Consider the following 23582-nt stretch of genomic DNA (forward strand, 5'->3'; position numbering starts at 1 on the left):
TATCCTTCAAGATCAAGGTTTGAACAAAATAAACACTCTGAATGAAAGTGTTTTTAACGTCATCTACAGTCGCACAAACTTCACTGAACACCAACTGGGAGTTTTATATGAATGGACCTCAAACGATTATCTATTTTCCTCCATATTTACTCTTGAAGAAGCAAATGACGTATGCAAAATCAATACGCTTAACTATGTTCTTCTCGCCTTGGCACGCCTTACTGTAGGTCAGAAAGGGGATATTCCTTGTAAATCTTTCGAAGTGCTGAGAGAAATTCGGGAAAGGAAGTCTTTGAACTATCTAGAATCAAAACATTCCAAACAAAAACAACTGTCATTACACTCCTCGATCTCTATGTTGGTCAATCAACTGACCGACGCGTCATTTCCGATTAACTACCGCATGCTGAATGTGTCATCTGAAACTGAAAAACTTATCTCGCAGTTATCAATAAACAATATCACGGCAATCACAACATATTCAAGTTCATACCTAAAAACCAAGTCTTTTCAAGATATCATTGAAATCATTGTACATCTGAAGCGTAATGGCTCGTTTGATCGTGAAGTGGTTAGTCATTACATATTAACATCATTAATAACAACATCATTATTATTCACTCCATCACGTGTTTTAACAACAGAGGACAACTACCCAACAAGTACAAACATTTCAACACGAACCTCCAATGCAATAGAAAAAACAATCTTGCCCAGACAGACAGGAACAACAACACTAGCCACAGCAAATCTGAGCACGTCCTTCATTTTAACTGCTAAAATAAAGATGCAGCCTACATCAAATTACAATATCTCGAATACACATAATTCACGTTTTCTGAAATCTACACTAGACCAAGGCAACTTCTTTAATAATTCAGAAGATACAACGAGCCTTACTTATTCAAAAATTTTTACAACATCACACGTTACAAATACAGTCATGAGTCATCCAATTTCACCTTCAGTAAGGTTTGCGAGTAACGCTACTATCAAAACAATTCAAACAAGTATTTCCATTTTAAAAGAATAAGAAGCAGTTTCTTTTTCGAAACCTTTGTCCCCAAGTTACTCTAGTGACACAACAGACAATCAAACCAGTGTTGCTCAAAATAGTTCGAAACATCGTCCAACTGAATATATGTCAACTACCCCATTTGCCACGAATTTATCTAGCAAACATTTACCAATAAATATCTTCAAAACAGTGACTGAAGACAGTGGTAATAAAAATGGAACTTCTTCAACAGACACATTAGGTTTCCAAAACAAACAAACAAGGTCATTTCATCCAAGTACATTGCTACAAACGTCATACGACTGTATTCAGTTACAACATCGAAGCTGTCGACGAAAATAAATGCAACAGTTTACCCCACCTCGATTATGTTGCTGGAGGTAAAATGTACACGAACACATCACTGCTACACACGCTTTTACACACAAAAGAACATTCTTTATCAAAATTATCAAATAAATCAATTCAAAGTAACATAAGTGTGAGACCAACGATTGGCGATGAATCTCTAAATTCGACATATGATTTCTTTTGTTATTCAGACACGTAGAAGAGAAAGTACCACGTTTTCCAGCGTACAATATCGAGCACACTTCTCGCAACACCCATGTTACCTACTTCAACTCTTGTTATTACCCACAAAATGTCACTCACAAAATATCCGTTAACAACAAGCATGTTCCCAACCAGCACTGCAGTAAACCAAGTTCCATACTCTTCAAACATTCCGTCCCATTCAACTGCACCAATTGAAGCACGTGTCCAAAACTCCAGTCTGTACTTGTCAACCTCCGTTCTACCGGCATCACCGACCGGCATATCGACAACATTAATATCCAGCATATCGCTCGTTAATCCAACTACAACAAAGACTGAAACAATAACATCCAGCGTTCAAAAACCAGGTGAGTACAGATTAAGTAAAAATAATCCTTTTAAATAGTAGCTGCCAACATTGTGCATGAGAAAAGTTATCAATACCCACAAAGCAAAAATCATTTTCTTATCGAGAAAATATATGTTATCTTAAGAATTTTTTTCTTATGTAAAGAAAATTTTTCTTAAACTGAGAATTTTTTCTAACTCTAGGATATAAAATCTCGTTTAGAAAGTAATTTCTTAAAATAAGAAAGTAGTCAGCCCACAGATTTACAGATTTTAACACAAGAAATTATATTCTTATGAATTGTAATTTTTTTCTTAAACTGAGAAAATAATTTCTAGATATAAGAAAGATTATCTTAACTTCTGAAATTCTCAATATGAGAAAAATAATCTTGAGCAATACCCCAAACATTTCTTAAAATAGGAAAGCTTGCCTTATCTGATCCTCGTTTCAAGAAAATAATTTCTTGGAATAAGAAGATAATAAGAAAACAAAAACTAATAGTAAAAAAACACTATATACAATAGAATTATTATTATTTACAATGAACGAATTTGCGCCTCCCTTCATAAATTATATCTAGCTAAGTCCTATGCACAAACAATTTTTGTTGAATTGAATTTTGGTCATCATGAAAAAAATGTATCACATTTTGCCTTTCAATAGGTGTGCTTGGTTATTGCACTAAAAACACCACCTTAAGCGCTAGCTAATTTCATCGGTCAATTATGTGTATGAAAAGACACAGACTCGGTCACAAGTCATAAATTCGACCGGTTTATCCCTTTTTAAAAATAAATATCAATATATATATATATATATATATATATATAATTATATATATATATATATATATATGGCAAAGGATTTGTTTTCCTGACCTGCCCTCTCTTTCTCCATCCCATACGCCTGCCACTTGTTTTATGATATGACAATCAAAAAACCTCTGCAGAGTACTTTCAAGTAATCATGCCATGAAAAACTCCTACAGTTAAGTTTAACGAAATACATATTTCACAATAACAACTCATTTTTTGCCCAAGGGCTAGACCCAGGTTCATCGAATCCATCTTCATCCCCAGACAGTGACACAGGAGTCATTATTGGAGCCGTGGTGGCAGCTGTGGTTGTCTTGGTAACAGTAATCGTGATTGTTGCTTGCTTTCGCTATCGAAGAATGTCGCCACGGGACAAGGAGCAAAACATCGGCGAAATTAAAAATCCTGCATTTGACGGTGAAACTCAACAAAGGGAAGAACTGCCATCGGTGCCCAAATCTGAGAGCGATTACGAGGAGCCAACAGAATATGCACAACTCGACAAACTCAGAAGAGCTTCTATTAATGCAAATTATCAAAGTTTAAAACACGGAGACTACGGGAGTGGTTCTGGTGCTGTACTTAAAAAGGAAGGTGAAGAGGACTGTTCTAAAGGTGATTATGAGGAAATGGCAGAATATGCACAATTAGACAGTTCGAAAAGAGTTCCCATCGATGCATATTATCAAAGTTTGATACACATGCAGAGACAAACAAAGTAGTTTTGGTGATACGAGAGACCGTACTGTCAAATAAAAAAGTTATACCTAATACGAACCAGAACTATATCAAGCTATTATCCTATAGTGGGAAATGCGGTCCCAAAATGAGTGCCGTTTAAAACACCACAGAAAGCAAGCATATCCTACTTGATTTTATACCTTTTAATAACCATCTTACATGTAATCTTGCAATTAATCCGAGAATCCTGTCTATCTTAATTCTCTAACGTGTCGGTGTTGCAATATTTCTGTTGGGACCCATGCACAAGTGTATAAATGTTTGCCATAGGCATTTTTATGCATGATACAGTAAAATTTGTTTGTACGCAAAAATATTTATTAACAATATTTACAATTTGTCCTTTGTCAACCTTTGTCGAAAAGCGTCTCGCACTTCCGTTGTACTTTGGGTACGCGTATAATTTATCACAATAAACACTCGTTGTTCCGCGGTCATCTGTACCATTTTCTTTCGAAACAATAACAAGGCTAATTTAAATTTAATCATATTCACAATTTCAAATTTTTGGGCTAAAATTTGTTAACACGGCATTCAAATTTTAACAATGAGTGATTTCAATAGTTTTCGTTTTTTTAGACACCCTGTTCAAGAGCCCACTTTAAGTCGAAACATTTCAAGCACGCATTTCGCATTAGGCATCACCGTCCTCCATTACTAGGCATCACTGCCAGTCAATAACATGTCGATTACTGCAGCTTTGCTGGCCAATCGACACGTTTAAAGGCGATGTTACACTGCAACTTTTCTTGCAACTTGCAATGCGATTCTACTCCAGCTCTATACGATCTGCTAACGTTTTCTTTAGAAAACTCTTTACAAATTGACATCCCTCAAAATTAAACCTGAGTGCATGGGTGAAAAATGTTGGAATGGCTCAGTAAAGACTTTGAATAATTGGTCACAAAGACCTATAGATTTAGACTTTTGATTGGTAGATAGGAATTCACGCTTCTGTCTAACCTTATACCGTTAATTAGCTGATGATTTTTGTTTCAAGCGAGTCGCACCGTTTTAATGCATTTTGTTATTATTACTTTAGTATAAAAATCAAGCCTATATAGCTTATAAAACAACCAATAGATTCGTTAAAGGGAGAGCGAAGTCCTCATTTCTTTCTAATCGATAATTCGGTATAATTTTATAATCAAGTCGATCGAGTATGACCGTTTGAACATTCCTGACTAGACGGATATATTTTTATCTCGCACAACTGTGCTAGAAATTTCAAGTTCGGGGCTTTAAGCAATGTAATTAGCTCCGCTATAGCTATACTCTAATTTATGTCACAATATATTTAGGCTACTGCACCGTGATCATGAATCGTCAGAAATTTATTTCAACCTATTACGACTGTTCAAAAATATGTTTCAGTTTATGAGATACCACCAACAGCTCAAACTATTTTATTTTAAACACCTACGTGTCCACAACTCATGCATATATAGATCTCTCGAAGATATTGTTTTCATTCATATATCATTCAAGGTTTCACATATTTTAATGTCAGACGAACATTTGTAACGCTTCCAGTCGCTTTAACACGAACAACTCAAGTAGAATTAAAACCCCTCATTTAAAATACTGAATAAATCGATTTCATCATAAGCCATACTCAGCATGATGTCTGCAGTTTCATGGCAACTTATAGCTTTGGAACATTCTATATATGCATTCTGGATTTTCTATAAAATGATAATTTGCTTAGAAATTGAGAATTCTATTCTATATCACTCTGCCTTTGGAATTTCACGAGGCAATTTCATAACTTTGTTAAAAGAATACATTCTGCAGTATACTAAATGTTGATAAAATTTATCAGAAACATGTCCCTTTACACATTCCCTTCAATGTGTTTTATTATGGGCAAATTACTGTGAATGTTGCGGTATTTATAGTTTGCTTATACTATTTTTGAAGCCAAGTAAATGGTCAATAGCTTAAGCAATTTATACAACTGATATTCAATTTGTTTTACAAATTTGAATGCCTGCATTCGCGTGAACTACACAGTAATCAACATGCCATTCAATGTGCACCCAGGGTGCCTAATTTTTGTCATACTGAAATCATTCGTGCGCTCACTCAATTTGTTTGCCAGTTTGGCATTCTGTGTGGATCGCGAATCTCAAGTCACAAATCTTAGGTATGAAAACATTAGTTATTTCTAGATCGAAAATACCATAACTTCGGCTTATGAATTAGCCAGTTGAAGTAGAGATATAGAATCAGAACTTTAGTTTATCGCTCAAGATCCAACTCTAATTCTTTTTGTATACAATCGATGTGTTGCCGTCATAGATAACTGTTTGACTTACATACCGCTTGCTTTTGCTCTTCGTTGTTGTGGTTATTGTATGTAGTTTGTAAGCTGCTAAAGCTTTATATACGCTGGATATTGAAGCATGATTAACGTTTTTATTTATTTTCAGATTTTGTATCCAGCCCAAACGACCAAGTCATATTGAGCTTACAAGCAGTTATTCATCAGTCGACTATCTGACTTGGCGCAGGTCGCCTTCAGGTAATTTCAGCCAGTTAAATTTTCTCAAGTCACTTTGCTTGATAACATAATATCATTAAATACATGCACTTCGGATACACCACGATAGTCATGCATTCATGGTAATTATCTTTGATGATTATCACGGAATCAGTTGCACGCTGTATAGTTTTTCATATCTATAACAAGGACGACTATCTTATAGCAATAACTTAAGTATTTTGATATGTTTATAGACTTATAAATTATGTTTAAGAAATGTACGCTTATATAAAGTATAATATCATATGTATGGATATTTTTAAGTACACGAATAAATTACCCCAATTCCCAATAATTCGGCCCTTAAAGGCTTAATGATCTTATATCGGTCGCTAAGAAAGTCAATTTTATGGAATAACAGACTAGACGTTATTTGCTGGGCTTTCATATACTATATTTACAATTAACGTATAGATTTTTGATAAATGCAATATGATAAATGATTTATAGCTGACTCCACCTAATTTTTTGAAGAATTTTAATCGTTCTATATAGATGGTTGTCTGTATCATTACATTTATATGAGCTGTGTTCACACTATAAGGACTGAGGATTAGCTGTAAACTTGATTTTTATCGGAAGTGTCAATCATTGCGTTCATACCAAAGATATAAGGGAAATCTGATAAAAAATATAAAAAAAAATATAAAAATATATAAAAAAAATTATAAAAAATTGGGAAATCAGATATAAAACTGATCGTTTCATAACCAATATACACGTAGGTATATATATACATTGGGAGATCAGATATAAAACTGATCGTTTCATAACCAATATAGCCTTTATAGGGGTTATGTAATCACCTTCGTGTTTCAAAGGTAAAAGCCGTGTCGGCGTTATATAAAAATATGCATTGTTGTTCACCGCACCACTCATGTTATCTCAATGAATGAAGGACATTCAGATAAATGAAAGCTATCTATTAAGCAAAGCTGTTATGAACTATGTTGTTTAAATACATTGTGGTATCTTTATCTTCAGTCAAATGTTTTGAAATATTTTTAACCTAATTTGACTCTAACCTTTACACGGCACAATGTAAACCAATCATGCATAGCCATAGATAATTAAGTGATATTTAAGTTAATAAAGAAACATTTCGATTTTTAATATTCATGTACAATTATTTTGAATCAAAAACAAACTGAGACCAACTAAAGCTAATTATAATATTTCAAATATATATATTATCTATCTAGTTTTTGTCGTTCAAACGAAAACAATAATTGTAACAGCCGCTTATTTTTCTACAATATTCTCTCTCCCTTAATTACGTCTATATACGTGAGTTGTTGCAAAAAATTATCTATAAATATAGATGGACCTTTGTGTGCAGGCATTTTTCAACATCAAAAACGCTATGTTTGATTTCTTGGAAAAGCCACTTCGAGATAGCAGAGAAAACATAACATTTCACTTGAAAAAAGAAAGAAAAATATTAACCTAACTTAGACGTTATTGTTGAAGAAGGAACCATATGATGTGTTTACTATCAATAAAACAAAACTTTCATAACTGCAATGTTTACCGATATAAAAGGCATGTATATATATATATATATATATATATATATATATATATATATATATATATATATATATATATATATTTATATATACATATATTAGGATAAACTTTCTATTCAGATAGGTCAATCCGAAAAATAATATCTGTGTACTTGGTTTTCAGTTTCATTTGGGTTTCGTTAGATTTTACAGGGCTCTTTTGCAAAAATACTACAGTGTCTATCAGGGATTTCCTCTTATAGCTGCTTTCCACTTACGCGTTTTTCATACGCGCGTAAGGGCTTAAAACCATCTAAGCTGCTGTATAATTACGTAATTCACGCGGTGTGATTTTCTTTATCCGGTTTCTTGCTGTTGAATGACGTGTTTTTTGTACTATTTAGTGACGACATGTCGGTGCAAAGGTGTGACGTTAGTCTTTGAGCAGAAGTTGTGTTATTAAAAAGTGTGTTATATAAAACACAAAGTTTTTCTGTCTCTCTTCTCGCAGCGCACCTTAATATACGTTGTGTTCTTAACGACACCTTGACGTACGTTATTTAACACAACTATTTTTACTACACAACTATATTAAATACAAAATTTTGTTAAAAAGCTCGGCGAATGCTGGCTGAAAGGCTTTTGGTGTAAAACAATTTTTTTCAATCTAAGCAAAAACGTACTATTGATTCGGCATTTGATTTTTCGCAAAAACACCGATTTTACATTCCGTCATGCAGTTCAGATGTCATGCCTAGTACACGTCACATTTATAGGTTACGTCGAACTCGAATGCGGTTCATAGCTTTACTTCCTGAAGTTCTGGTTTTCTTTTGAGTTTGAGACATCTTATCATGCAACAACCACACATGTATGCGCTTTAGATTGCTAAACTATCTTTCTGTTTTGTAGATCTCCGTAATTATGACTGCCAACCTGATAATCCGAAGTTTCCTTTTTTTCCTTTCTTTCGTTCCTGCTGCGGTATTATCAGCCAACTTTACCACAATCAGGGTCCCACTCTCCATTGCTCCCATAGTTGGTATTCCTCGAGAAGATTTTAAAGATGCGGAAGTCGCCAGAGAGCCAGACCTCTATTCCAAAGCTACAATTTATGATGATTTGACTTTATCAGTCATATATGATTTGAACAGAGTTCTCGACTCATCAATGTCCAGTGTAATCAGCAATATTTTTGTGTTAGAAGAACGAAAATTATTGGATATTGATTTGTTATTTGCTTATAATTGCACCAGATGGTGCCTGGATCTACCGATAAGTGAAATGACACGCGTCACTGGGAAAACAATGGAAAATTTGAAAGGTAACCCTGATCGTATCACGGTGCTTGACTTGCATAATTTGATAGTACAAACGTTGGAAGATATTTACTGTTTTAAAATGGATGTAATTGAACAAAGACTAAATAAGTCTTCCAAATTCCTTGTTGAAAGTGAATGGGCATTGTTCGTACCACAGATTGTTGCAGAAGCAGTCAAATGTAAGGCTGATATTCTTGGTGTAACTGTGTCAGAATTGGCTGAACTTCTTCGTACAGATGTCGCTACGTTACTTGGCTTCACCCTTAGTGATGTTTCCAATACTTTCTTTCCCAATTTTCTATTACTTCAAAGCCGCAAGAACTTGTTTGAAACCCGGTCACTTGATTTAGCTTATTTGTTCGCTGGATTAACGTCAGCCGAAGGCGAAGCGAAAACAATGTTGTTTTATGCTTCTCATTCAACAATAGCATTCAATTTGCGAGATCTGGAAATTTTGTATGATTGGGAAAAGCCTCAACTGTTCGCCATAGACAACGTGCCTCTCTCAAGTTACTTTGCTGAGTGCTCTGTCATAACGTCAAACTCATTATTTGCTGTATCAAAAGCAATTTTTGGTCAAGGAGCAACAGAGCCTACTTGTAACGTTTCCTATGTACTGTCAAGATCTTTGGACGAAGTAGAGAACAAGTTTAATACCCTGACAACAATCGAAAACAGAAATTCACTCTATATTTTTATGACTGCGACTGACATCTCAAGTTGGTTCGTTATGGATGGAATTCTTCAGTTAGATATAGACGAAGGTATCTGGGTCGAAATTCCCTCAGTGAGCCATGTTGCTTCTGCAGACGGTAAAAATACAACGTTCATCAAAACCTGCTCTCTCCCACAAGTAATTGCATTGCTAAAGAGCACCAATGAATCTGGTACACTAACTCCATTTTTGACAATCAACAATCCATCGTTCCGAAATCTTTTGCTTGCGACTTATGGATATACGTACAATGAATTAGTCAGCTTGACAGGAACACCTTCGGCACAAATATCTAGCTTACCAGTTGTTGATCTTCATGCTATGATACTAGATGCATTGGTCGACAGATACTCGATTTCAGATTTGCCCTCATTACTTGGCGTTCCTGGGGTTGTAAACATGCGTATACTTTCAACCCTTCCGTCTTTTGAGTGGTCGAGGATCGTTCGTTCTGTTATACAAGGCTCCTTCGCACATGCTGCAGATGCCTTGTCTGTCAACCTAGCCGCAGGTAGCCATGTCACAGTGACAAACCAGGCCGACGGCAATCCATCAATTGGAGTTAATCCTTCCCCTGTCTATTTTTCACCAAAAGTTACAACAAACACCTTGGCGACGTGTCTTCTTGCACGAAATGAAGCAGATATTTATGCAATGACTTTACCAAATTATCACACACTTTTTAGAGAAAGCATAATACCGATCGTCCAGGGAAAGATAACCATTGAGAGCACACCCTTTGAAAGTCTTCTTTCGAATGATGATTTAATTCTCCGTCAAGTCTGGAATAGGACTGTGGCCGACGTTATTGCACAATACACAGGTTTATCAGTGCCGCAATTGGGATGCCTCTATGGTTGGGATCAGAACTTTCTGAACTTCATTAATGGAACAACTTGGGAGGATGTTAGCGCTTTCCGACTTTGTAGCGAGTATGAGAAGATGACCCTTCATGAAATCTTGGTTCTTCTTTTAACAGCACCAAAGGTCAATTGCTGTAAGTGAAATAGTTATTTAACTTTTGAAAATAATTAGGTTTTATCCCATCTATAGTGCTATAATGTGTAGTAAAATGTTTTGCCGTTTTGCAATCATCTTTTATGGCCACAAATTGGGGACATTTAAAATTTGACCAAAATGCTTAGTATTATCATGTTTTTATTTTCAGTTGCGACCATCTCTTTGTCAGCAAGTAATTACAATGTCGACGAATCGGGCAGATTCGTTGTTGTTTTGGTTGAACTGTCTGGCGGCGAAGTTGATAAGGAGGTTAAAGTCATGTAAGCCTATGTTTAAAGTATTTTTTTTAACATGATACTGACTTTATGTCCTATGAAAGCCTTATGAGTTATTTCGGTACATTTTATTAAGCTGGAATAGCATTGCAAGTAATTTTTACTGTTTGCCTTACGTTTTGAGACTTAGGACTTCTACCTTTAATATATAATAACGTAACCGAACAAGATAAATTTATTTTAGATTGTCTGTGACGGCGGTATCTGCAACTGCTGGTAAAGATTTTGAAGACAAAGAACAAACTAATGTAACATTTGCGGCCAGAGATACACAAAGCAAACCTGTAATTATCAACATTCTCGAAGATGACATACTGGAAAATAATGAACAGTTTCTAGTATTTATTACAAGTACAGATTCTGATACAAGACTGTTAATATCATCAGCAACAGTGACTATCAAAGATAATGACTGTAAGTGTTATTATCACATACATTTTTACGAGTTACACAAAGATGAAACAATAATGAAAATAATGTTAGACAATGTTGCACAATGTTGCATGGATGAAACCGTGGAAACTAAGTCAAACCCAGTCCAACACTAACCCAAAATAAACCCCAAAATGTTGCCAACAACACTGTGGTATGATTTTGAACTCGTTAAACGGAATTTTAAAAATGTGAATTATTTTATTTGTTTTTTAGTCGTTTCTATTTCGTGGCAAGTTCCTGACAATTCAGTTTCAGAAAACATTGGTCTCGTTACAGCTAACTTGGTTTTAAATGGGGATATCGAAAAAAGCATAGCTGTAAAGTAAGTAAAGTTCTTGATATTTACCAACACGAAGAAAATATTTCACCTAGAAAATGCTTCATAGATAATAAAAGAACTATCTTACTATCTTATCTTATTTTGGATTGTTTATATTTGAAGGAACGAAATATATGATGCATATAGCGTCAAATGTATGATATATAGACCTTAGGTAACTCTGATAGTATCTAGTATAAAGTTTTTCCATCGTCAAAGATTAAATATCGCTGTTGTACATCAAATGCGTTTTGTCATGTTTCCTGCATGCATGTCCTTCCAACAAGTATTGTGCATGAGATTACCCAGGGAAATTGTTAATTAATGTACATTGTGTATTATTTCTCCGTATTACTATATCTGTATATCTTCAATTTTCTATTTAGCGTTGCTGTTAATGATATTTCAACGAGTACATCTGATTACGCATTACTAACTCCCTCAGTTACGTTCAATCCCAGTGATAACAGTAAGACCAAGCAAGTGTTAATCTCCATTACCAACGATGGCATTGTTGAGCCATCAGAAGCTCTGGAACTTCTCGCAAGTACAACTGACGTCTTCGTCAATACAACTAATACGGTGATCTTGATTGAAGATAACGATAGTACGTTTTCAATTTTATATTAATCGTCTTTCAACATAAAAACTACGTTAAGTAATGCGTCCAGGAGATCCGTCTACGTATGTTTATTCTAAGACACTAGTTATATCTTCCTACTACTCTTTTTACTCAATATATTTCTTGTCAAGCGTTATTTTCCCTTATTAGAACCGTGCATGAGTATACCGTATTTACTCGTTTATATAAGCGCTGATTCGTGGGGCGTCTATTGAGCGCCGCCTTCGAATGAGCGCCGCATTTGCGATCAATTTTTCTTAAAGAGCGCCGCCCCCGAATGAGCGTCGGACTATGACGTCACAATTTACAGAATACCAGGAATTATTTGTAAATTTGACGTCATAATTGCAATTACCATGAATTATTTGTAGGTGACTAACCAATCAAAACGGTGCTTGTATATATAGTAATTTGGGGAGACCTAATTTGTTAAAGTTAAAAAAAAATCGGTGCATCTAGTTCTCAGCTAATCTTTTGTTTGCTTTCTCTAGAAATAATCGTCTCGTTTGTTCAAAGCACGTATACGTTTAGTGAAGGCATCCTTCTGCATCAAATAGAAGTGAATGCTGTCGCCCCACAGCTAACTACTGATGTTCCAATAAGGTATATTATACTAATAAATCATGTTAGTTTTTATAACAAAACAATCTACATTTTGAACCACAAAGAATGTTGTATCTCCTACATTTTTAAAGTGCTTGCTGGCCAGGGCTGTCTATAATTATGTACCTAAAAGTGGCCGATAGCATGAATGGACCGAGATAGTTCAGTTCATCAACGGCTTAATTAACCCGCTAATTATATCTATCCTGTATTATCACTATCACACTTGTATACAAGGCGATATTGATTTTTTTAATGGAAAAATATGCTTCCCCTCTTAACCTTCTTACCCTTGGTGGTGAAAAGCAAAATTTTATTACCTCGCCTACACGGCTATAAAGAATTATGAACGTGTTTGCTCAGCCACTGAAAGTCATTATGTTTAGGTGTGACTTAATGAGCTTCCAATGAACGCATTTAAAAAATACTCTTTTTTGTAGGGCTAGGCTTAATGCATGTAACTACCTCCTGTGTGATTTTCTTCAAATTTCTTCATTTTGTATCAAATGGCCAGGATAGTTACGTTGAAATTGAAGATTCAATCTCGCACTAAATATTCATGTTATTGCTCGCAAAACAACGCTCGCTTCTTTCTTTTCTTTCAGTTTGAGTACATTTAATGACGGTGCATCAGCTGGTCTGGACTATATTAATGCGAATACGCTTGTGACATTCACACCTTTTGTTGGGAGCCAGATAAAAAGTTTCTCTGTTTCAATCCTTCCTGACACCTTAGTTGAACTTGATGAAACATTCGAAGTGAACCTTGCAATACCAACGGGATCTGCTGATCTCGCACAACTTTCTAATCCATCTAAGACCATCGTGACCATTCAAGATGACGATAGTAAGTTCAGCTTGTGTTAAATTGTGCTAAAATTCCAATTCGAGACAGAGAAATGAAAACATAATGCACCATGCACGCATTTCCCTAATTCCCTCATGCATGCATGATCTCGTTTCTAGCATCCTATAACTATTAGTGAGATATATTTAGTCCTCATTTGTGCTGTTATAATTTTTTCTTCCTTTTCCCTGCGTTTCATTTTCCTTTCTCTTCTATCTTTTTAATATCTATACCAAAATATTTTAGCAAAAATTTACATTTGGAAATATTTATTTGCATCTTAGAGGCAGTAATAAACTTTAAGAGTGCCACGTACTCTGTATTGGAACAAATAACGGAAGTTAATGTAACAGTCACACTGACCGGCGCACTTGGAAGACCAGTTTCAATTGGGTAAGGGTGGATTATATTGTTTTCTGCAAGGTTTATACATTTGCCCTAATACAAGCTTTTTTGAAAACACCCGACAAGATGTATCTCTTTTTTGATTCTTCAAATATAGCTTCTTGAATCATTGTTTACTATTTGTTATTTCAAAAATATCTGTATACTAAAAAAACTACTTCGCTTCCTCACATATATATATAAGCACGGGGTGAATGCGTTTACTATAGAAATTGACGTATATAATGATAACCTTATGCAGTGGCTACTAACATAGCCTGTGTCAGAGAAAATTGATGACATGCGGCGTTATTACATGCAAAACATTTACATATCTTACAGATATACGACCCAAACGGGAACAGCTTCTAGTGCTGATTTCACTGCCAACTCCGGAACCCTGACATTTAACCCAAGCCAAGCAACAGAGCAAGTCATTACAATTTCAATCGCGAATGACAACTTCGTTGAAGCCTCGGAACAGTTTAAAGTCATTCTTCTACTACAAGATCCTGTTAACACTGAAATTGGAAATACTGGACAAACAACAGTTACCATTCTTGATGACGATAGTTAGTATCGTTTTCTTTTAACTATACTTCGTTTCATCAATGGTTTACACTGCATCATGGTCTTTTATGAAATTTTAATTTTAGAGGCTCTTGTGGAACATGTTAAAACCAGCTACACTTTTCCCGAAGATGGTGGTCCAGCTATACTTGGCGTAAGACTACTGAACCTTGCTGGTCCACTACAAACAAATGTGGATGTCAGGTAAGATTATATCGTTCATGATTCTGGCTGTTTACCACATTAATTCCTATGACGAGGGATGCAGCATGTCCTTTTAAATCACAAACAATTTTTTTTACGCTGTATGGCCTGTTTTGAGTTACCGAAAAACAAAGCTATTCAGATTTTCTAATGACATGTTTTTAAGTATTTTCGGCTAAAACTTAATTGAAAATCCTAATTGACTGGTAAACTTGAAAATCCGGAAACCATTGCCGCGGAGACCGTCTCGCAAAGCTATAGCTGTAATATTGTTCATAGCTGTAATAATATTAATACTGTACAGGGTTCGCAGAAACCTGACGAAAAATGCTTTGCTGTCCTAACCATCGAAACCGTCACCGAGCCTGATTTGATTCCTATCACTACCAAAAAGTTAATTTTTCCTCCATTGAATATTTCTTCTCTTTTTTTTTAATTACTTGTAACCAGACACTGCAATTTTACTGGCCATTACGCTCAGCTTTGCATGGCTTTCTTTCAGTACCTAAAACTCTGTTTGTCAGTCTTCGCTATTGCTGGGTGTTGTTGCCTGATTTGACGTAATTTTCTTCGATTAACTAGGTCTTTTATTAACTGAATTAAACTGTAAAGCAGGACTAGTACATAAATCAATCATCCCATAATCCACAGAGTTCATCCACCGCGTTCACGCACCCTTTCGAACAATTAGTGATAAATTTTCATAACAACTTTCATAATCAGCTTATTTCAAAAGCTTTCTTACAAATTATAATCAACTTATCAGTTTCAGAAGAGTTTTTTACGCCCTGTATTTTACTTCAATTTTATTTTTATTTACTCCAACATTACCTTACAGTGTTGCAGCGTTAGGAACAACGGCAAGTACGAATGATTTTACTCCACCAAACTCCACACTCACATTCTTTGTGGGTGACTTTAACAACGAAAGAAACATCTCAATTCCAATCATTGACGACAATCTGTTCGAAGTCGATGAAGCGTTTTTGGTCATTCTATCTGCTGGCACGGATAATAAAGTTGAAATAGATCCACCATCACAAGCTACAGTGACAATCACAAGTGAAGACGGTATAGTTAATTTCCCAAGTTTTAATGCCATACTTATTTTTCAAAAAGTGAGAAGATTGAAAATTGAGGAATGTTGTTTATTCTACACACGAGAAATAACTGAATTTGTCATATCACAAGCATCACTTGACGAAATAAGACCATGTGATTAACGAAAAAGGTTAAAAAGTCTATTATTAAGCGAGATTGTAATTAATAAGATATTCAAAAATGGTTTATAGTTGCTTTTATGCATATACCACTGATGCAAGGATTTCTTTTTCTTCAAATGCAAATGTTTGGCTTATTTCAGGCGTTACGTCCCCAAACTGATGTTCTACAGCCTTGTTAATTTAAACTTGAATTTTCTTCTCCCAAGATGCCGTGATATCTTTTACACAGAATTCGTACAGTGTTACTGAAGGACAAACTGTCCCCATAAATCTTCAAGTTTCGTCTGGTACGCTGGGATCAAGTGTCACTGTGAGGTAAATTGTACAAATCTTTCACAAACGACGCAAAATTAAATTGTCTTTATACCGAAGGTTGTAGATGTTATCACATGAAAATAATTTCTACCTAAAAATGCAGCAGACACGCTAAAGAAAATAGTAAAGAACAGCGTGTAAAGGCGGATTTCCAGATTTATTAGATATAGTATTGCTAGAGGAAATGACTCTTTTGTGATTTAATTTCAGTGTTAGCACACAAGATGTATCTACAAGTTCGACTGACTTCGGAAGACCGACATTATCTGTTACATTCGCCGCTGGAGAGACTGGTCCCAAGACTGTGAATATTTTAACTACCGATGATGATATCGTCGAAGCAAATGAAATATTCACCGTTTCCTTGTCGAGTTCGTCTGGAGTAACACTTGGAGGCTCGGCATTCGTGACGATCAACAATGATGACGGTATAGGAGCGTTTTAGAGATAATTTTACAAAATCATATTATTTGTTATACTCTTTTCAAATCTTGGGATGCAATTATAGAGAAAAATAATTAACATGCTCGTGTTATCTCTTCCTGCTGCTAATAGTTTTCCCGAGAATATTTTTGTTTCCTTTACAGATGTGACTGTTCAGTTTACTACTAGTTCATCTACCGTTTCTGAGGGATCAGGATCCACTAGTGTCCAGCTTGTTGCCGTTGAGCAGAGAGAAATTGATGTAATTGTGAGGTAACATAACATAACTAGAGCTACCAATTCCGTTCGACGAAGTGTTACGCGAGTTTTGATTATTTTGTGAAGAAAAGTCACTGATACAATCACTGATACGATTGCTTTGCGATCGTTTTTATAGTGTCACCACACAAGCTGGTACTGCCTCTGCTGATGTTGATTACGACACAAAAACAGAAGTGGTTACATTCAAACCTACTGACACATTCAAAACGGTCGACTTTACTGTCCGCGATGATACCAAAATTGAGGAAGAAGAATCATTTAAACTTGTTTTGAGTGCAATTTCCGGCCAAGTGACAATAGGTTCTGTTGATGAGCACACTATTAAAATAGAAGACGATGACTGTAAGTACATCACATTACAACGTTCTTAACTCCTGGGTATAATTATTCAATTTTTAAGATTGGTTGAGGCGTTTTACTGCCTAACCGTTTTCTATATAACCATAATTATTCTACAACAATGTTATTATTTGTTTGTGGTTTGCGCATTGCTAATGAAGGGCCTCGTTATTGTAAGAGATCACAGCTGTTGATCAGGACAAGATTAACTAGGCCATATGCTTTGTGGATTTTTTTAAGTTGCGACTGTGCAGTTCACAAGCGAAGTATTCTCTGGAAATGAAACGTTTGGTTATGCTGACATTTGGGTTGTTTTGACCGGCGTTTTAGAAGACCCTACCTCAGTGAGGTATGTTGATTTTATTTGTAAGCTTGAATATCACCGTCATGTTTTTTTTCAAAGATATTTGCTACATACGACAATGGTTTTGCGGTTATTTTTATTGCAAATCAAAAATAGTGGAAATAGTTTGCCAATTAATTAGTCACAATACATTCGTGTTGAATCGTATACTATAGTGATATAATTTATTGAATGCTAAGATCAGGGAGGCGAATAAAGAATCCTTTAAGCAGCGGCTTGATATTAAAATGTAATTATAAAGACATACTTTTTTTTCGTTTCAGTGTTTCTACAACACAAGACACCGCTCTAGCAGGAATTGACTATTCCAGTTTGACCAATTCTCCCCTGGCATTTACACCTGGAGGACCAACATTACAAAGGATCAGAGTTAATATAACAGACGATGTATTCATTGAGGGAACCGAAAGATTCAAAGCTAGCTTATCAACCACTAACTCGTTTACAAAAATTGGAAGCGTTAATGAGACAACAGTACGAATTATTGATGATGATGGTATGAAATATTTACAAAAACCACTTGAAGTATTTGTATAAAAATGCATGGAAACTAGAGTAATTCTGAAAATTTTCTAGATAGAGTTTATACCCTATATCATTCTATTCTGTTTTCGTTGGACGGTACTGTAAGAAACAATTTCGACAAAGGGTGTTGTTCCTTAGTATGCTATAAGACTAACGCAGCGGCTTAAACGAAAGAATAGCAACCTAGATTGTTTATAATTGTTTGCCGACATCCCTTACAGTCGAGATAAATCTTTCTCCTGATAGTCAGGGAAACATTGAATGACATTATATCATGCACTATATTTTCAGTGGCCACACTTGGGTTCGCGAGCGTACTAAATTTGGAAGTGAACGAAGGAAGCCCTGCTGTTCTTACAGCTCAGCTTACAGGACCGCTGACAACTCAAGTTTCCGCGACGTAAGTTGAAAGATTTTATAGATCTCTACTTTAGCATTCCCTTTTTTTACATTTTTTGCATTAGAAACGAAAATCGCATACATTGATGTTTTCGTATAAGAAATTATTTTGTTTTTTAACTTTATTTTATAGGGCTACCGTCGTATTAGTCAGCGCTAGCAACGATGATTTTGATGTCATTTCATCAACAAACTTGAACTTCAGTCCTGGAGATGCTCAGGAAACTATAGCCATAACCACAGATGGGGACGTATTCATTGAAGGAAATGAAGTATTTCAGGTCATACTATCAACGTCAAGCCCAAATGTTCAAGTTGATGATGGAGTTACAACTATAACAATCTTGGACGATGACGGTATTAAATGCGTTTCAATCACTGCATGTATTTTCTCGGGGCCGAATAAATTATACACGGCTTTATTCTGGATTCAAAATACTTTAATAACAGCGTTATTGGTTTTGAATTTCTAAAGAATATTTTTGAATAAAAATCCACCAATGTCATTGCAAGTTAGAGCTGTATAATAAGTTATTTTACCTTACCCTGGATCCGAGACTGCAAAATTGGTATTCTTGAATACGTTTTTACTGCAAAAATGCCAAAATTGGTATTTTTGAATAATAATATTAATAATGATAATAATATAAATATATAGTAACTGTTTGGTTTCCAGTTCACCAGTTATATTTGCTTTCTAGCTCAGTAATCTTCGTCCCTACCTATATATTTTGTTAATTCTAAAGATACTTTTTAATAGCTAAATATTGAAGTGAATTTTACACTTAACGTCTTAGACGCGGAAATATCTCTTGCACAAAACAGTTACCAAGGCAGCGAGGACTCCTCAGTTGTCGAGGTTTCTATCAATCTCAGTGGTGACTTGAAAACAACGGTACAAGCAAGGTGAGTTCATTGGTGGATAAGGTGGATTTCCACTTACAGAGAAATGGTTCGCTACCAAAGTATTTGCATGCATATTTTCTTTGCTTATTAATTTATTTATTCTGTTAAAATTTAAAAGCGAATATGTAAGTATTTCGCTGGCGAACTATTCCTCTGCATGTCGGGAATCATGAACCCTAACTTTTCTTTATAATTCATATATATTTAGATCATAACCGCAATAGAGCCGCCCAACTGCTTTCCATGGTCCGACCTTTTTCCATGGTCCGACAGTGACTTGAACTTGTTTCACGTATCTTTTTGTAGGCTGACTCTTTCACCACAATCTGCTGTTTTGGGAGATTACGCAGGATTAGTTGATCCGGTCATAACTTTTTCTCCGAGTTCACCAACTACACAAAGACGCAATATAACTATTGTTAATGACGACGCTGTTGAGAATCTCGAATTCTTCCGCGTTGACCTGGAAGCTGTTGGCGACAATGTCAAAATAACACCGATCTCAAGTGCGACAGTTACGATAACTGACAACGACAGTAAGTATCCATCGTATAGCGCATTAGGGCCTGATTCCAGCCTTAGCCTCGGGCAACTGTTCCCGCTCAGTCGAGATTCAACGAAACGTGAGATGACTTATAAAAAGACCATATATGAAACTTTTATAAGCAAAGACGCTCAAATTTATTAGATTCTCCTCCTGGAATAAATTTGGTAATTATTAAGATCAGGCGGGGCTGTATTATTAGCATCCCACCGAATCTAGCATAAAAATTACATCATCTGGTCACCCTGGGGTGTATCAAAAAAAAGAAGGCAGCCACTAATATTCATTTGGTTATTAAGCACAATCGTAAACAATAGTTTTGAATTGTTAAGTGTTGTTTATTTCATACACCCTGCAGTATAAAGATAAACCGGGCAGCCATGCATGTAGTCATCCTGTCAGGAACATGTGCTTTTTTGATACGGTATCATGAAGACCAAACTTTTAAAATCGTCTCACGCTTTTGTGAAACTCGGGGAGCCGGGCTCCCTGGGAAACCAACCCCTATAGGGCTTTTCAATTGAGCGACAATTTTCGCTCGATTTTCCTTTCAATTGTGACCGGTCAAGGTAATTAATCCGGTTAAACTTGATCTCGGATGGTATTACTTATAATGGGATAAGGAATTAAAAATATGGGGATAAAATTTTTAAACAAAATCAATGACTCGTAATTATAAATTTTCAGAGGCAATTTTTGGATTCCAGCCTATAAATTATGCTCTTCAAGAATCTGCACCACATGCTAACTTATCGGTCGTTCTATTCTCGACTACTCCGCTTCAACGAACTGTCATGTTCAGGTAATATACATTTACTCTTCAAATGGGTAATAATAATTTATATATTAATTAAAACGGATTGATTAAGATGAACTCTGCTAGTGAACTGATTTTCTCTGACTGAGGGAGTGACAGGGAGGAAATACCGATCACAACGTCCCTGTTATACGTCACTTTGTGTCTGCAATATTTTTTAATATCTGATGATAGAATTACATCAGTTTCTCAGCAGATAGACCAGATCTTTTCTGCTGTCTTAATTAATAATTTTCTAGGTAACTACAACTGATAACGCCTTCCCAACACTAAAATAGCGCCCTGTATTCATGATCATGAGGAACGCTAATTGATCTATTTATAATTAAATCGGTTCCATCGTTTCCATTATTATTAGATACTCGACAATCAACCAAACCGCAAAATCACCCGGGGACTATGACGACATTATCAATGGACAACTTCAGTTTGATGTTGGGGATGGAAACGGAGCAGTTCGTTTTATCTCCGTTGGGATAAACGATGACGTCATTATTGAGAGTCCTGAAATCTTCCAAGTCGAGTTGACTGCTGTTGCAAGTGATACTATTTCGGCAAACACTGCAACTGTTACAATAATCGACAACGATGGTACGTGTGATGTTTTCATAGTACATTTCGTCATTGTTAAATTTTCAGACGCCTTTGATAATGAGTTGTAGACAGATTCGTCTGGCCAAGAGGTCGATTCGCCCCCGGAAGTTCTTGACCCGTTTAATTAGATCATGCATGGATCTTTCCAATGGGAAAGGAACAAGCATACACGAGGACAATTATTATTCATACTTAACTACAAAATGGTGAAGATATATGTCATTTAAGCTTTCCTGTTAAACTATATTTTTAAAGACTTTTTTCTTGCCCAGTCCCATCAATTCGCTTGATTGACACGACAAAGGATGTAAATGAAGGTGATGTTCAACTTAGTGTCCGTGTTCTGCTGACTGGAACTGTTGATAGAGAAGTCACTGCCAGGTAAATAAAATCAATCAAAACCGAAAAACAACTTTATCGAATAACATTATATTCATTTGGATCAATACAGGCTTCAACACTTGATTAGATCATTGGCATTAGATGAAAATGATTACTACACCATTTAGAGTCGACTGCAATCACTAAATAAATATTCGAAAGATAACATTTGACGTTTAGTATTGTCTTTGAAGATTTTGGAACAGGGGGGGGGTCAGCAGGGGCAAGGGTGGCAAGGATACCCTTTCATTTTCATGGATTACATTCTATATCCACAGTGTAAGTGCCACAAACGAGCATCACGAATAACACAATCGTCTTCTGAAAAAATCGAAATATTACAACCTTACCGTTGGCGTCTTAATTCAGTCTATATCTTAGATTTTCGAAGATGTTCATGTTCGGATTGTGTTTTGTTTTATACTTACCATTCAAGCTTTGTTGGTTCTAGTATCGTTCAATTCGTTTTTGTTCCGATATTGCATATACCTTTATACATCCAAAGGGAAAAAAATACCCTGCTAATGATACAATTCAGCCTTAGATTTTATTCATAAAGAATTTTGAATGAATTCTACTAAGTTTCGCTTTTAAATGTATTTATAGGCTTACAACATCGAATGTAACTGCTAGTGCAAATTCAGATTACCAACCAATTGATCAAGAAATCACGTTCCCTGTTGGGAACCCATTTGTAGAGGTCAAAATAACCATCAATCAGGATACTTTAGTTGAAGGAGCTGAGACTTTTGAAGTTACTTTAACTAGTGATGATGCCAATGTTGAAAACCCGAAGCTTACTGTCACCATTCTTGATAATGATTGTAAGTCAATGTTTTTATCATACTAATATTGTGTCCATACTTTCGGGGTTTTTTCCGATATTCTCGTATTTGTTTTTGCTTGATGTTCGAAAAAAAATGTTTGCGTTTCACATGCATGACGATGTGGCAGAGCGGAGGGAGGGTAGGGTGTAGGGGAAGAGGAAGTGTGAGGGGGGAGGAGGACGCATAACGATGGTGAGAGCATGTTAGTGACATTCAGTGAACTGTAATAAAACCTGGCCGCCACCTTTGATGCCAAATATGAAAGTAATTTTTCTGAGTTTTCGTTTGAACGTTTGAGACAGACGTAGAGAGCAATTATCTAGGAATGTCTAGAACTATGTAAGATATAATCATTTGCTCTTCTTTTATAAGAATTGAACAAGAAACAGAGTCAAAAACTCAGTTTTTTAATTCAATTTTTGGCTTCGAAAAATATTACAGTTCACTGGTGACATTTTAGTAAAAGTTAGATGCCTATGTGATTGCATCATCTTTCGTGCATGCTTGTATCATGAAATTGTTTTTATTTACTGAGTGATATTTAATTAGGTGTAAATTAAACTATACCAATTGAATTGATCGTTTATATGCTATCTCTATTGCAGTTGTTACCATTTCCTTTCAAAATAATGCTGCTGACGTACCGGAAAATAGCGGTCTCGCCATTGTGAACATACAATTAAGCGGTGATCGAGCAGTTCCTATAACCTTCGAGTAAGAACTTTATCAATTTAAACCATGACACTTTCTTCTTCTTAGATTATGTTCAGATTGTTTTCTTTCATTTGATAACGAATGTATACTTATTTCT

At 35.5% G+C, this 23582-nt stretch overlaps 2 protein-coding genes across 2 annotated transcripts in view; both read left to right on the plus strand.

Annotated features, from left to right (window-relative positions):
* Positions 1–1671: 1671 nt before the first annotated feature.
* Positions 1672–3748, plus strand: LOC114522887. Its single transcript, XM_028543668.1, has 2 exons — positions 1672–1923; positions 2948–3748. Exons 1-2 carry the CDS (start codon positions 1695–1697, stop codon positions 3442–3444), a joined length of 726 nt encoding a protein of 241 aa, XP_028399469.1. The 5' UTR covers positions 1672–1694; the 3' UTR covers positions 3445–3748.
* Positions 3749–5564: 1816 nt separating this feature from the next.
* The window catches only part of LOC114522881, a 64240-nt gene continuing 46222 nt past the window's right edge, over positions 5565–23582 (plus strand). Inside the window, exons 1-28 of the mRNA XM_028543657.1 lie at positions 5565–5609; positions 5896–5987; positions 8429–10550; positions 10722–10833; positions 11033–11262; positions 11497–11605; positions 11989–12209; positions 12716–12827; positions 13433–13674; positions 13959–14067; positions 14401–14630; positions 14715–14832; positions 15671–15903; positions 16262–16370; positions 16581–16798; positions 16958–17066; positions 17191–17417; positions 17655–17763; positions 18042–18274; positions 18595–18703; positions 18836–19059; positions 19500–19608; positions 19915–20144; positions 20840–20954; positions 21328–21560; positions 21836–21944; positions 22551–22768; positions 23377–23485. Coding sequence (XP_028399458.1) covers positions 8441–10550; positions 10722–10833; positions 11033–11262; positions 11497–11605; positions 11989–12209; positions 12716–12827; positions 13433–13674; positions 13959–14067; positions 14401–14630; positions 14715–14832; positions 15671–15903; positions 16262–16370; positions 16581–16798; positions 16958–17066; positions 17191–17417; positions 17655–17763; positions 18042–18274; positions 18595–18703; positions 18836–19059; positions 19500–19608; positions 19915–20144; positions 20840–20954; positions 21328–21560; positions 21836–21944; positions 22551–22768; positions 23377–23485 — 6287 coding nt within the window. The 5' untranslated portion in view covers positions 5565–5609; positions 5896–5987; positions 8429–8440. The remainder of the gene's footprint in view (positions 5610–5895; positions 5988–8428; positions 10551–10721; positions 10834–11032; positions 11263–11496; positions 11606–11988; positions 12210–12715; positions 12828–13432; positions 13675–13958; positions 14068–14400; positions 14631–14714; positions 14833–15670; positions 15904–16261; positions 16371–16580; positions 16799–16957; positions 17067–17190; positions 17418–17654; positions 17764–18041; positions 18275–18594; positions 18704–18835; positions 19060–19499; positions 19609–19914; positions 20145–20839; positions 20955–21327; positions 21561–21835; positions 21945–22550; positions 22769–23376; positions 23486–23582) is intronic.

This window comes from Dendronephthya gigantea, unplaced genomic scaffold, assembly GCF_004324835.1.
Source record: "Dendronephthya gigantea isolate DGI-Jeju-01 unplaced genomic scaffold, DenGig_1.0 000000F, whole genome shotgun sequence".
In the NCBI taxonomy this organism is placed as follows: Eukaryota; Metazoa; Cnidaria; class Anthozoa; order Malacalcyonacea; family Nephtheidae; genus Dendronephthya; species Dendronephthya gigantea.

What these genes read in the sequence shown, in the direction of transcription:
- LOC114522887 (XM_028543668.1), top strand. Translation starts at nt 1,695, where the DNA reads ATGTTCCCAACCAGCACTGCAGTAAACCAAGTTCCATACTCTTCAAAC. An exon ending in ATCCAGCGTTCAAAAACCAG is followed by an intron (nt 1,924 to 2,947) that starts GTGAGTACAGAT and finishes TTTTTGCCCAAG; the next exon opens with GGCTAGACCCAGGTTCATCG.